The sequence below is a fragment of the Ambystoma mexicanum genome, chromosome 5p (assembly GCF_040938575.1).
Source record: "Ambystoma mexicanum isolate Mex_15411 chromosome 5p, UKY_AmexF1_1, whole genome shotgun sequence".
NCBI lineage: Eukaryota > Metazoa > Chordata > Amphibia > Caudata > Ambystomatidae > Ambystoma > Ambystoma mexicanum.
This window is the reverse complement of record NC_090930.1, coordinates 934,035,948-934,049,775: the sequence shown is the minus strand read 5'-3', so window position 1 is coordinate 934,049,775 and position 13,828 is coordinate 934,035,948. Positions and strand designations below refer to the sequence as shown.

Here is a 13,828-nt window from a genome sequence, read left to right as displayed (position 1 = left end):
GACGTTTCTCAGCCTACTTGCCCAATGGGCTTTGCAAGGTTAGGCAAGGAAAATGCCTCTGGCCTTACATGGCACATTGATCATGTACACTGATGAACCACAAAATGTAAGAGAAAACACATGTTCCTGCTTTAGCTGTGCTTGGCTCGGTGGCTCCTTCATTAAGGGTGCCGGATATACAACCCGTCATCCATTATGGATGAGCCTCCATTAGGGAAAGAGGATATAGTAAGTCTAAAGGTGATGAGATGCCAGAGGACAGGAGAGAAGAGGATGAGTTAAGATGAGGGAGATACAAATCCAAGAGTGAAAGAAGAGGTATCACGTTTTTGCAGGTTCCATCACATGAATGAGTGAGCAGTAGAGGGCCACGGGACGACAAGGTTTAATTGAGTGAGATTAGAAAACATTCAACAGTAAGAAAGGGAAAAGCAGAGATGGGGCAGTCAGCTGAGTAATCAGTGAATATTAAATCAACAGCCCTGCTAGAAATCTGTGGAGAAGGGTTGTTCATTTGGGCTATGTTAAAAGAGACCTTAATTAGAAAAGAAAATGACACACCAACTGAGTGTACGAAGATGAAGATTAAAGTCAACTATAGAAAAATGGAAATAATGGAAATCAAAGGATTAAGTAGGGTGGGGAGGGACTCTGGATCCCCACAGAAGGAAGAAAGAGGACCACATTGGGCAGTAATGAATTAGGAAGGTAAGGAAACTGAATTTTGTACAAGAGATGAAATTAAATTCAAATGTAGCGAAAACAGGGTTTGAGGGAGGTGGTTGGAGAAGAGTCCATGAGGAGTATTTGAGGATACCTGTACAGCTACACATGATGTTACACAAGCGGAAAGAGGCAGATTGGATTAGGAGTAGGACAGGACATTTGAGCATATGATGCACCTGTATTGAAATAGGCAATCCAGGCCTCAGATTCCGGTTAAGGACAAAGTCAAGAGTGGAATTTGTTTTATAAAAGCTTTAGCAGGCATTCCATAAATCATTTGAAGGTATAGGTGAAAGAGTAGGAGAGGTGGGGTGATAAACAAGAGTCCTGAGATTTGTAAAATATGGAGAGAGAGAAGTGAGGGGTCTACAAGGAGGTGTGGAGTAGAGGGGTGGAACAAGTCATAGGGCATATACATAGATGCATTCATATTAACACCCTAAAGTGCAAGTACAAATATTGTAAGGAAGCAAGGTGGGCCTCAGAGTGGTGAAACCAAATAGGAATCCACGCATGTGCAGATGGAAGTGGAGGAGATTATCTGGAAAAGGAAAGTCTTGAAGGAGAGGACATTTGGACTTCAGCATACTTCAAACAATAGCAAGCAGAAAGACACAAGCCGCAGGGACTGTTGGTTAGGGTGGCGCAGAAATAAAAGAATGCCATCAGAGGTTCGTACCACCAGCAGGCTAGGGGTGCAGATGGGAGATTTAATGATCAAGCCGCTAAGTTGACGTTTCAACATTGCCTCAGCCACTTGAGGCTCCCAGCAATTCCTTGTCTTTTGAGGAGCACTGCTCCCAGTGAGAGTCACAGGGGGCAATGCTATTCAGTTGACCAGAGAGTATTGAAGGGCTTGGAAGCAGACACTGGTAGTGCCTGAAAATGTGTGAAGAAGAAGAGAGGGCCAATTCACAAAGCTAAGCTGATCACTGTCACAAAAAGGAACCACTGCAGACATGTTGGAAGGGCAGCAAGTAGCAATAGCATGTGCTATTGTATCGGTGGTTAACGAGCACTGCTGACCAAAACTCACAATTTTCTATTTTTTATTTATTACATGGGATCACCAACACTCTCATGTTAAATTCTCCCCTTAGAAATTGGAACCTGGGTATGTAAGAGATCATAACGAAAGTTTCTGGATAGTTGGTGAAAGCTGGGACTTGAGGAATAATCTGAGGAGTATTTTTACTACTTCTCAGGTTCCTTTGTTGTGGGGCGTGTGCAATAAAAAAATATGAAAATGTATTGGTTACCCTCTTATTTGTAAGAACCACACTCTATAGAGACCAAGGGCTCATTTCTGCTTTTGATTCTTCCTTCAATATCTACCAGAGATTCAGGTCGGAGGGCCAACATATTAAAAGCTAAAGGCTGACCCTCTAAACACAGTTCACAAAATATTGCCCCAGTCTTCAATCGTGGCCACTTTAATTCTCATATGTGGTTGAAATAGAAACTGGTCACCAACAACAGGGTAGAGGAATTCTACAAAGTCACAAACAGGACAAACACACGGTGTTGGAAATGAGGTGTCAAAGGAAGAATTAAAAGGTCAATGCTGGCAACTGGCGTTTTTTTCAGGTCAGCTGAGCCCTAATCTCCTTAAAGGAGAATGCATGACGCCTTGATATAAAGAAGACACTAAAAGGCCCATTTACTCGACAGCAAGCCTGACTTCTGCTTGCCAAGTTATAATTAAGGTAATGGCATGTATGCCTTATGCAAGCTTCTGTAGAGCTAATTTAGAATGGGTCTTTCATGTAGTCAATCTTCTTCTAACACTGCAGGAGTGCACACTGGGAACTGCGCCGCTGTTTGCGTTTCATTGATAAACTGAAAATATACAGTCGCGTGAAGGCCTAAATGATGCATACCTTGGAAGCAAGTTCTCCAGGAACCTTTCTTTCTAGAAATCCACTGTACGCGCGCAGCTCGCTGTCGTTGAGGTCGATGCTCCAGATGTACTGCAGCGTCACCAGCAGGTTTCCATAGACGACCATGAACGGAGAACTAAGCATGGCGTACTTCCGCCTGTCGCGGATCATCCAAAGGGCGCAGGACCAGATGAGGAGCACAAAGGTGAGCCAGCTGTGATACGTGATGCTCCAGGCCTGGAAGAGAAAACAGGACGGCGTCAACTCAATAGACTATCGGCTCTTGGTGCGTTCTGATACTTCCTCAAATGATCAGCCCATGACTATTTGACAATGAGCTGAGAATACGTCCTGATCGAAGCCCCTTGTCTTTCCTATTCCTTTTCTGGCCACAGAAGCAACGCAGAAGGTCAGCAGAAATGCAATGCAAACATGAACATGCTAAATTCAGGAGCGCATTACATGCAACTAAAGTCTCATAAAGGACGACCAGAGAGTATGAGCGATTGGTGTTAAGAGGTGTGACAATGTGACTGGCCTGCCAAGGTGCAAGTGCAATTATTTCATAAAACACATAGCACTAGATTAAGGGTAATTGACCATGAAACTTTCACAATGACACAAGAAAGAAAATATAGAAAATGGCAACCCTTAATTGACGCGTTCTGGAACCTGCATTGGGCTATCCCTTCACCTAACAGTATCTCTCTAACTTTATCTCTCACCGCACTTTTTCCCACACCCACTCTTTTCTCTTAGGAGAGTGCAGTGTTGTTGATAATTAATACCTACATTACATGTATTTCATTTGTGATGGGCCTAGTAGTAGAAGTCGAAGGAATACTGTTTCTAGCACCAGTCCATCACAAGCCCAAGCAGTATTTATTTGTCTCTTTCTACTATGGATGACGTTTTGTTACTTGTAGCACGGGACCAACCTGTGTGACAAATAGCTTTGTTCTCACTAGCACAGGTAGCATGCCTAGTGCAAGGCCCATCTATTCTAGAAATATTATTTTCTACTTCTTGCCTGGGTGAAACCTGTGCTTGAAACACAATTAAAAAAAATGTATAGTGCAGGGGGAGATGGCCTTCACTGGAAATAGTATCTGCTCTCAATCTCGCACAGACCTATCTGCGTCAAATCATTACAAATAGCAGGCATGGCTATAAATCATATTTTCTCCAATGTGTGTCTGTGAGAGTTCCCATGTTTTAGGGCCCTGCAGGGGGAAGCAGTCTGAACCCTCACCCAACTCCACGCAAGGCACTCCTGGTATATAAACATGTGTTTGAATGACTAGAAACATCTGAAGATTTGGTGGGCTTCCAATTCCCTAAAGTGTGAGTGTATGTAGGTATAATTTCACCCGAGACTCCATGTAAAGTGAACAGTGTTGCTTAGTTACAAAGGCTGTGTGGTCAATAGCATCACGCTTTCAATGTGCGAGAAAGTCACTCCGCATTTTCTAGTGGATCCGTACCTGGGGGCCCTGGGCGGCAGAGACCACCACCTGCTCCACTATGCTGCCCCTAAAACCGGAGTATGTAAGGTCTCCCAAGGCCTCCATCCCATCCCTAACGTTGGGTGTGATATATAGGGTGACCAGATTGGCAAAATAAAAACCAGTACAGCCACAAACATAAAAGAAGGACTACCATGGTAGACCCTCCTGCCCCCCTTCTTCCCCTATGTGCACGTCCTTTTTCCAGGACTGAGCTGCTATCCTGCAAATAAACTGCGCGGTTTTGATTTTTTATGTAAACATTTCCTTAACAAGGTAGCGTTTGCTTTGATTAATATTACATGGTTTCTAATTGGTTTGGTTTCCCCCTAAGTCTGTGTGGTCAAGCTGGTAAAATGTATGGTGTCTTCAGAAAGGTTGTGGGTTCAAGGCCCGCCTCGGATGTCATAGAAACCGAATGTAAAATGGTGATTATTCTGATGTTTGCTTGCTTTGTAATTGTTGCCCACCATCAATATTCAATCATTTAATACTGGTAACCTTCCCTTTATCCAAAAAACAGGACATAGTTTTTAAATTAAAAACACCCTCAGGATGGTGGTGTGGGGCAGAGGGGCCTAATTCCGGGACTGACCCTGCAATACCGGGACGCCTGGTCACTACATCACTTGGAGGAAAACAACGGTTTTCCTCGCTGGGCCCCTGCATCTGGAATTCTCTCCCGCAACATCTGCGTGAAATTAATTCTCTTCCCAGTTTTCGAAAGTCATTAAAAACGTACCTGTTTAATTGAAACTTCCTGACTATAATAAAGAAAGCTGTCCATGTTCCTGCCGAATTAAATATACACCCGTGCCCAGATGTACTGTTGCTAGGTTCCCCCTGGGAATAATATGCGTATTAAAAATATACAAATGAAGTCAATCACAGAGCTACCATGGTTCTTAAAGTGTTACTTGCAAAGGAACATGTAAAGAGTAGTAAATATGGATCTCAAGTCCATAGGAGCGAAGCTCCTTGAGTAGCTTATTTCCTCCAAATATACCAGATACCAGAGGGTGTCAGGTTGGCCAGATGCCCATAGACCCTTCTTGCGCGCTTGCCTCTCCATGATTGGCTGAGGTGGAATATGAGTGATGGAGCAGTTGCATGTCATGCCTCATGATGCGTTGGCCTCTAGAAGGGAAGTGGCAAAGTGCAGCCACCCTGTCACACCACTGAGTTGGTGCCTGTAGCACCTGGATGTGTATTCATCTGAATGGGCAATGTGGGCAACGCGTCCTTGTTGCGCAGGCGATACGTACCATCATGGAAATAAGGGCACAGATGTAGCTTTGCTTCATGATAAACTGGAAGACGGTGACCATTGCATGCACTTTAGAGTTGTCCCTTTCAATCTCTGTCTCATCTTGCTCTTCTTCCTCCTCCTCCTCTTCCTCTTCTTTCTTTTCTGAAAAACAAATATATATCAATAAACTTATAACGAATCCTGAACACATTCCTATGTGGCTCCGGTGCTCTACAATCTCTTTACAAACCATGTTTAGTTGTTCATGGCCAGTAAAATCTTTACTTGTTTTCTTTCGGTCCATGTCTTCTTTTAATACACGCCCTTAGTAAGGGCATGGCTGCCTCCAAAATAAGGCCTGGGTCCGGGTTCCCTGAATGGGGAATTACCGGGCCATTCCGAGTTTGGAGGGCCCGGTAATTCCTCCTTCAGGGAATCCAGGCCCAGACCTTCCCCATTCCCATTTGAGCCCCCATAGGCCTCAATGGGGATGGGTGCGGGAGCTAACAATGGGCCGATTACGATCGGCCCGTTGTTATCTCCCTGGTCCCCTCGCGGGACCCGCTCTGGAGGTCTGGTAAAGCCAGACATCCACATCGGGTCCCGCGAGGGAACCTCGTAATAGTGCGGAATGCGTTTAACGGCACCGGCACCATTACCGGCGCCATTAAACGCATTCCGCAGAGGTCGTAATGAGGCCCATAGGGTCTCAATAAAGTCTCTGAGGTTCCTGATTGAAAATCAGATTGAGGAAAGTAGAACTACCAATGGTGCTAATATGAGTAGACACAATGGGCCTCATTACGACCCTTGCGGAAGACCATGGTGCTATTAGCACCTTGGTCCATGCCGGTAAGTTACCGACTCCACCATGTAGAAAGGGGGAATTACCACCCCATTACAAGGTTGGCGGGCGGTAATTCCCCCTTCCTCCATGGCCCTTCCCCATTCCCATTTTTGCCCCATAGGGCTCACTGGGAATGGGGAAGGCGCTAATTACGGTGCCGCAAATTGCGGCACCGTAATTAGCACCAAGGTCCCTTTGCGGGTCCCTACTTTAACGGCTGGTCTACACCGGCCGTTAAGGTCGGGTCCCGCAAAGGGACCTCGTAATTAGGCGCTAATAGGTTAACTGCGCCGCAGCCTTTTACAGCGCCGTTAACCCATTAGCGCCTTGGTCGTAATGTGGCCCAATGACAGTATTACCAATTCTCCAGGTGTAACTGTAGTGGTTTTCCTGGAATATTAGTATTACAGAAAATCCACTTTTTTAAACTTGTGGTCAGCCTCATATTGAGAGTGGAGATGGAGAGTGTACAGTATTAGCTCATATAATTCTTTTTATTATTATTATTATTAGGGTATTTATTGAGCGCAGACCTAGCTTCGAGATGCAGCACAGCCCTTTGCAAGTCATAGAGGTTAGTAGACGGTGAGGGAAGCAGACTGCAAGGGATCAATACAAGGGAGCGGGAGCTGATAACTGGGAGGGTGGGACATTTGGCAGCAAGGGATCTACAAGCAACCAGGGGAGGAAACAGAGGGGGCAGTTGGCCCAGTCTCAGGTTAGGTGGAAAGTTAAGGGTGTGTGGTCCTACGTATTTGGAAGGTGAAATTCCTTGAAGAGGAGGGTCTTGGGCCCCTTCCTGAAATGTAAAAGGGAGGCAGCAAGTCTGGGTTTGATGGGGTGGAGGTTGCAGTGTCGGGGAGCATAGACATAAAGGCCTGCCTTCTGGTTCTTTCCTTCCTACATCAGCAGAGTTCAAGTCTGAACATGCCCTTCCCTTTGGTTGATCGTAGGCTTCTGGAGAGGCTGATACCATTTGTGTAATTGTTTTTGAATGCACAAAAAGGTCAATTCTGACCCTTTAGGCATTACATGGGAAAGGTGGTGGGATGGTGGGTATCAATGATACCCGCCTTTTTCACTATCTTCATTATCACCATTCAAAATGGTGCGTTCCTCTTGTACAAGTAAAAAGCTCTAGGCCATTTCTGGGGACTTCTTACAATTTTTACATGGGGTGGAGTTAAATATAGTCCGATTTTCAAAGTGAAATAACACCTTGTAATTTGGTGGTATTTACCTCTGGTGGTATTCCTCTGGAATAAATCCAGAGCTAACCTATTCCAGGCTTGTAAATGCCACCTGCTTTAGAATTACTGCTAGAGCTGTAATGAGGTTTGCTGTCCTGATCTTGGGGCGAAGTTTGGTGGTAATGTCCCAATCTATTTGAAAGAAATTCATGATATCCCAAATTATTTCCGCAAGAGGCATCCTGTCAAATTCCTTATAGGTAATTGATAGATCCATTATGAACACAGGTGTCAGAAGGACTTCATCTATAAACTCATGAGGGCCCTCTCTAATACTAACCAAGACAGTTTAAACCCCATATGTCAGACAGGAAGGAGGGTGTCTGCTTCTGCGTGCTTTGGGGTCAGCTGATAATCATCAGGCGTACACTGAGGCAGCATTGCCTGGAGAGACAGTTTGAAAACTCTGTGTGTTTGCTGCATATAAAATGTGCCCGGTGCTGTTTGGCTGCATTGGGAACAGTCTATCTTGAACGCTTCCAATGTTGCTTCTCTGCAGGGGAGTTGCTAGGTCTGGAAAAGACCTGGGGCTAAGCTGATGTTGGAACTGTTGGGACTGGGGGCTAGCTAGTCTTTTTGGCTGTAGCTCCTGAGATTCTATCAGGGGATACAACCAAAAGATCAGGGGCTATAGCCCCCTGAGCCCCCCCTAGTAACAACCCTGCTTCTCTGTCTGTATTGCCCTTCTCTTCCTCTGCTCACTCTCACAGATCACAGATTTACTGGGCACTGGGAAATGTGCCCTGGTCTGTGTTCAATACAATATCCAACATGTCGGATTTTGGACGCTGCTTATATTACGTGACATCTATTGTTTTACTTTTTGAATGCAGCTGGACTAACCATAGCTCATGCACTTTGTAGAGTCTAGGCAAGGGAATTGCTTTCGGAATCCTGAAGCCGCAACATTGCTTAAGGTCGGATCAAGCAGAGCAAATGGCTTCTGACAGAATATTGTTAATGCTTAGTTCTGAGATCTACCAACTCACCCAAAAGTAAACACATGAATATAAAAAACACACAACACTCTGAAAGATCCACAAATAAAATATGAAGTAAACTTGTAGCTTAATGGATATAAGAATTGATACATAATTGCATAAGGTTGGTAGAAGGTCCATGCAGAAGTCAATTGTTGTTTTCCTCGTTTTTTTGGATAGAGAAATCAGGTTGTAGTCTTGGAGGGCATTGGCAACACGCAACAATAACTGACATATTGGCACGTATATCATGCAAGCACGCAAGGAATTGCATTGTGCGTGTGATATCCAGCTACATAATGCCAACTGATTGGTTTTAGTACCTGAGACCTCACCATCGTGCTCCCATTTGTACTGTGGCGTTGAGTACATATCTATTTTCGTGGGTCCATTCTCCAAAGGAAGATTAGCATTCATGGTGTGGTAATCCACAGGGGTCCCGTTAACCGTTACCAGCAAGACCTGACAAATGGAAGTTGTATTTTACCATCTTTTGCATAACAATATTTATTAAAGCATTTATTTTGTGTTTGTTGGTGTGTGATTAACGACAACAGCAAAGTTACAATTTGCAGATAAACACATCATATGGCATTCTTCTAAACGAATAAGTTCAGTCTCATGCTAAATATTGCAAGGAGTAATTCCATGAAAAAAATATTTTTCAGACCCGCTTTGTTAATGTTGAACTATTATATCATAGGAAGCTCGGATTTTGGCTTGACGGTTCGCTATAAGGAGTTACAAAACACAATGCAAATTGATCTGGGACGCTATACGGCTAATCAGGGAAAGAGGACTAATGTTTTCTCATGCCAAAAAACAAAGAGTTCTGGCAAAAGTCAATGTGAGTGGAGCCCCAGAAGGGAAAAGCAGTTTGAAAATGTTCAGCAATTAAATACCCAATTAAACAGACTTGTTCTGGAGTGCATGCACAGGACTTGGGCCAGCCAGTGCATCTGCAGGACGTGGGCCCAGAATTAACACTGCAGTATTCATTAGCAGCCTTGGGCATTTAATCAAAATTGGAGAGGTCAGTGCTTTGCCAGGATTTCAGAAGGGCTGTCATGAGACCTTTTGAAAGTGCAAAAACTGCCATGTTGAGGGGAAGCCACAAATCTCCTAATTTTGAACATAAAATGGCGAAACTTCATCAGAAATATTCTGCAAGTCCCAGCGTAAGAGATCTGTGCAGGGGCCCTGAGATCAGAAGGCATGGCTACTTTGGCCAACGCTTGGCTCAGTTTACTGAGTGATAGTTAAATTATGGTTTGGGCAAAAAACTAAAATCTTTGTTTAGTGTGTGGAAGTGTGTGGGTCAGATGTTACTAATCGTAAATCAAATTCTACATCTGTTTGGAAGGTTCAACGGAACACAGCTAAAGTTGAGTACACGTTAGCAGGGTGTGATTGTCATATGTAGTTAGAACAGATCATGAATTTGGAGAAGAGCAAGCAAGTAAGGAAGTGACTCTGCTCCGAGACTTGGAAGCATGCCCCAACTGTAGGGGCATGTAGATTATGATTTACTTCCTGGAGACCTCGAGGATGTGGAGGGCACTGTGATAGCTTGCGCAACTGGCCAGCAGCTGTTTCTAATTGTTAATCAAGTCAATTAGACACTTTTCCATAGAATCAATGCACCCCACTCCTAACCTAGACCTAAAATAATGATATATACTCCACAAAGAAAAATTGAACAAAAACCGGGCGACATGCCCACACCATCACTTCCAAGTCAGCCCGAGCACCGACAATAGAGCTACTCTACTGACACCATGTTTCCAAGTCTCTGCTAATGCTGCTCGTATCAGGTGCATGACATTACTAAACAACCCACTCTTTCCTGATGAATCAAATGATGTGACACCATGCTGGCTCTCTCCATTGCCACCATTATCAGCCGCCCTGTTTCGCAAGCCAGAATCACGCTTTCTCTGAAAAGGTGGTTGCAGCATCCATCCCATGTCCTCCTCAAAACCTTTGGATCCCTATAACTACTGACTGAGCTGTGCACTTTGGGTTAATGTGTTATTTAGGATGCAAACAGTAACATTTATTTTTACATGCGCCGGTCTTTTCCTTGCCCAACATATTTGTTGTTAAAATACGAAGACACCTTGGATGCCGCCAACCGTTCAATATCCTCTCTTGCTTTTGTTTGTTGTATTTGCACTTTTTCATTGCTTTCTCCTTTTTCTTAGCTTTTGGCTTTTGATGCGCATCGTGGTCATACCCCTCAGTACCGCTGGACATTTGACGGGATACATTAGGTTTTAGGTTTCTCATTTTGAACTAATATCCTTTTTGTTTAACAACTTGGAAGGTGGGTATATTAACTGTTAGCTTGTCAATATTTTAATCATGTGACTTTTTCATAGAAAATGTATCGCTGGGTTCCCAACATTCATTTTCATGCCAAACTTCAAGAATTCAGACTCAAATTCCAAACTAAGAAGCAATTAAAACACGCTCCTCCTCTTGGCCATTTTAAGGGGAGATTTGGTACAGAAAAAAAAGTTCTTGCCCAACCACATAACAACCACAGTAACATGCAACTAGAATACACTGACAATATGTCTCTGAATTTCATCTTGTAAGTCACAGACTACATTTTCTTGTCTGACCTATCCTAATGCTATCCCTTCCTTATTGTCAGTGTATGTGTAATTCAACTTCCAACATTACCAAATGCAGTGAAGGATGATATTAACTCTTCGCCATCGCCTCCTTGACCAGAGTGAAACTCATGCCTTTCCCCATGAACAGAGGAGCCGTACAAAACATGTATGCTCCTTGTGCATCACCCGACTGTCCCTCTTCCAAACAAAGTACAGACAATGATCTGATAGCTCTCTGATCTGTAAACAGGGGTCAAAGTGAAGGTGATCTACCTGGAATGTAGTTTCATTACTTTTCTTTTTTACTGTTCCACTACTTTCTTTTTATTGTATTTTGGTTTATGAAGACCTCCCTACGGATACAATGCATCTAGGTATCTTATTGGGCTACATGGCTGATTCTTATTTGTTTAATGATCCAAGTGAACTTTTCTTTTTTCCCCTGTATCATTAAAAGTAAGAATACCAGATTTCATTGCATCGATAGATAGATTATTCATTAGTAAATAATCTTATACATAGCTCAATAGGCTTTGTAAGTCAATTGGGGTTGTGTCACACAATATTAGGTCATCAGCGAATACCATGAACTGCCAACGCATATGCCCATTCTTGGCCAGAAAGGCAAAAACCTTTCTCAGCTCTACCTCTAGATCACTCAAGTAAAGGTTGAAGAGACAGGGTCCTAACAGGCATCCCTGTCTCAAACCTATCCTGGAAGCAATATTTTGTGTCAATCCCCTATTCATGTTGAGACTTTCTTGTATGGTTGAACTTGTGTGAAGTTGGATCAGTATATTCAGCAATCCATGGGGTATACCTTTCTTCCATAACTTATTCCACAAGATGCTTTGATCAACTCGATTAAAGGCAGACTGCAGGTCCAAAAATGCAATATGGACCTTAGTAGGCCCCGGTTATTGTTTTAAGATTTTCAATATAAATTAATTCAGTGAACAACCAACACCCTTCCTAAAACCTGTCTGGAACACTGATAGATGTTCAGTTGCTGTGACCCAGTGTTCCAGATCCTTAAGGAAACACTTTACTGGAATAGTCCAATAAGGTAATGGGCCTAAAATTCTCTGGCTGCTCCTTATCACCCTTTTTAAATATTGGAATAATATAACTATTGTGCCATGAGTCGGGTAAGCGAGATTCACTAATTGTTCAAACAGTGAACATAACATTTGCCCCCAGGAACTAGTGATCCTTTTCAGCATATAGGTGGCCAGCCCATCTGTATCAATCACCCTTGATCCTTTACTAGCAAATATTATATTAACCATATCTTCCTGCGAAGATATCAAAGCCCCAGGCCGGTAGTTTATTAATATCAAACTAAAGCAGAATTTTCGAGGTGTGAGCAAACCTGGCATCCATGTATGAGACCCAGTTTAATTCGAATATTGCTACTGTCTGGGATATAATTTAGATATTTGACTTATCATTAGTAAAGTCCCGGAATTCTCTAGTGTCTTTTTTCCCCAGCGTTTTCAACATTTTAATACAGTCATGACTAACTGAAGTAGCCTTATACCATATACATTAGTTCCTGTATCGTTGCCTAATCCTTTTGACTATAACCTGTGATTCATATGCATTTCTCTCAGAATTGGCTCTCGCATGTTTTAACCAAACATTTTTTTATCAAAAACATGCCTATTCAAAAGGGATACCAGTGAGTACACAAGCCCCTTGTTACACTTGCCACTTAACAAGCTAGTCAATGTGGCAGAGTAATTCTCTTTAGAAAGAGCACCCTCAGTCACTGTAGATAACTGATTCCTCAACCCTTTCTCAGTTTTCCAAGAGAGAATTATTCTATTGCCTTGTGTTGGTTTTAATCCCTTCCTTTGTGGGTTTTTACTAAACTAAACAAGGACTGATTGCAAGAAACAGGGATTATCTTTGATCCTACCCCGAGAACCAACAAAGCATGATCACTTCTGGTAGTCACTCGTGTGAACAGAGAACCTATCAGGCTAAAAACTGTCTGATATCTACAACATGTAAAACTGTTCTCACATTCCAGAAGTGTTCTTTCTGAAGTAAAAGCCTGTAATAGCATATCACCATATAGCAGGTAAGGCTAAACTGAAATCTGTTGGACTTGACATTCATGAAGCCTGGATGATGTCTCAGCCTGAATGGACTCCAGCTAGCATCTTCTTAGCCAGAGGAAGGTGGAGTAGGTCATAGTAACATTAAGAAGGTACCTCATCTCACCCACAAACTCCAACTGATTTAAAAAATAATAGCTTTTTATTTTTTATTTCTTTTTATTTGTTTGAATCACATTATTGATTTTTAAAAAATGATACATTTTACAAACTTTTCTTCTCACAAAGTCCAAAAGTAGAAAGTCTAAAAGTAAAAAGTAGAAGGAACCAACAGACGACGGAAAAATGTTTAAATGTAGTTATGTCATCAAGTTAAACTCCTGTATGTTGATGTGGGAGATCGATTTCTCGTTCAATTTTCTTCAGTGCAGTCAGAAGGATTTTCGTTGTTGGAATTATCCATGCAGTTTTTTCTCCGTTGATAAGGCGGCCCCACCACGAATCTTCCTCGCCCAAAAGGAGCGGGGAATATAAATGGCTTAAGTAGGTTTTTCTAATGTCTTGGGCATGACAACAGGAGATGTCTTAATGATTCAATCTGGTCTGGGTTTTTGCACAGTCTACATATGTTTGTGGTGGAGAGGTTTCTCACCGCCCGGATTTCGTTTGTATCCAGAAGTTTTATCTGAGCCCTCAGGAACGTATTT

At 42.9% G+C, this 13,828-nt stretch overlaps 1 protein-coding gene across 8 annotated transcripts in view; it reads right to left on the bottom strand.

The window, feature by feature from the left end:
• PIEZO2 (piezo type mechanosensitive ion channel component 2) overlaps positions 1-13,828 on the bottom strand; it is a 1,512,892-nt gene that overhangs the window by 418,478 nt on the left and 1,080,586 nt on the right. For all 8 annotated transcript variants that reach the window (XM_069613375.1, XM_069613368.1, XM_069613370.1 and 5 more), the window contains 3 exons: positions 8,761-8,899; positions 5,377-5,522; positions 2,607-2,843 (listed from right to left, as the gene is read on the bottom strand). In XM_069613375.1, coding sequence (XP_069469476.1) covers positions 2,607-2,843; positions 5,377-5,522; positions 8,761-8,899 — 522 coding nt within the window. The remainder of the gene's footprint in view (positions 1-2,606; positions 2,844-5,376; positions 5,523-8,760; positions 8,900-13,828) is intronic.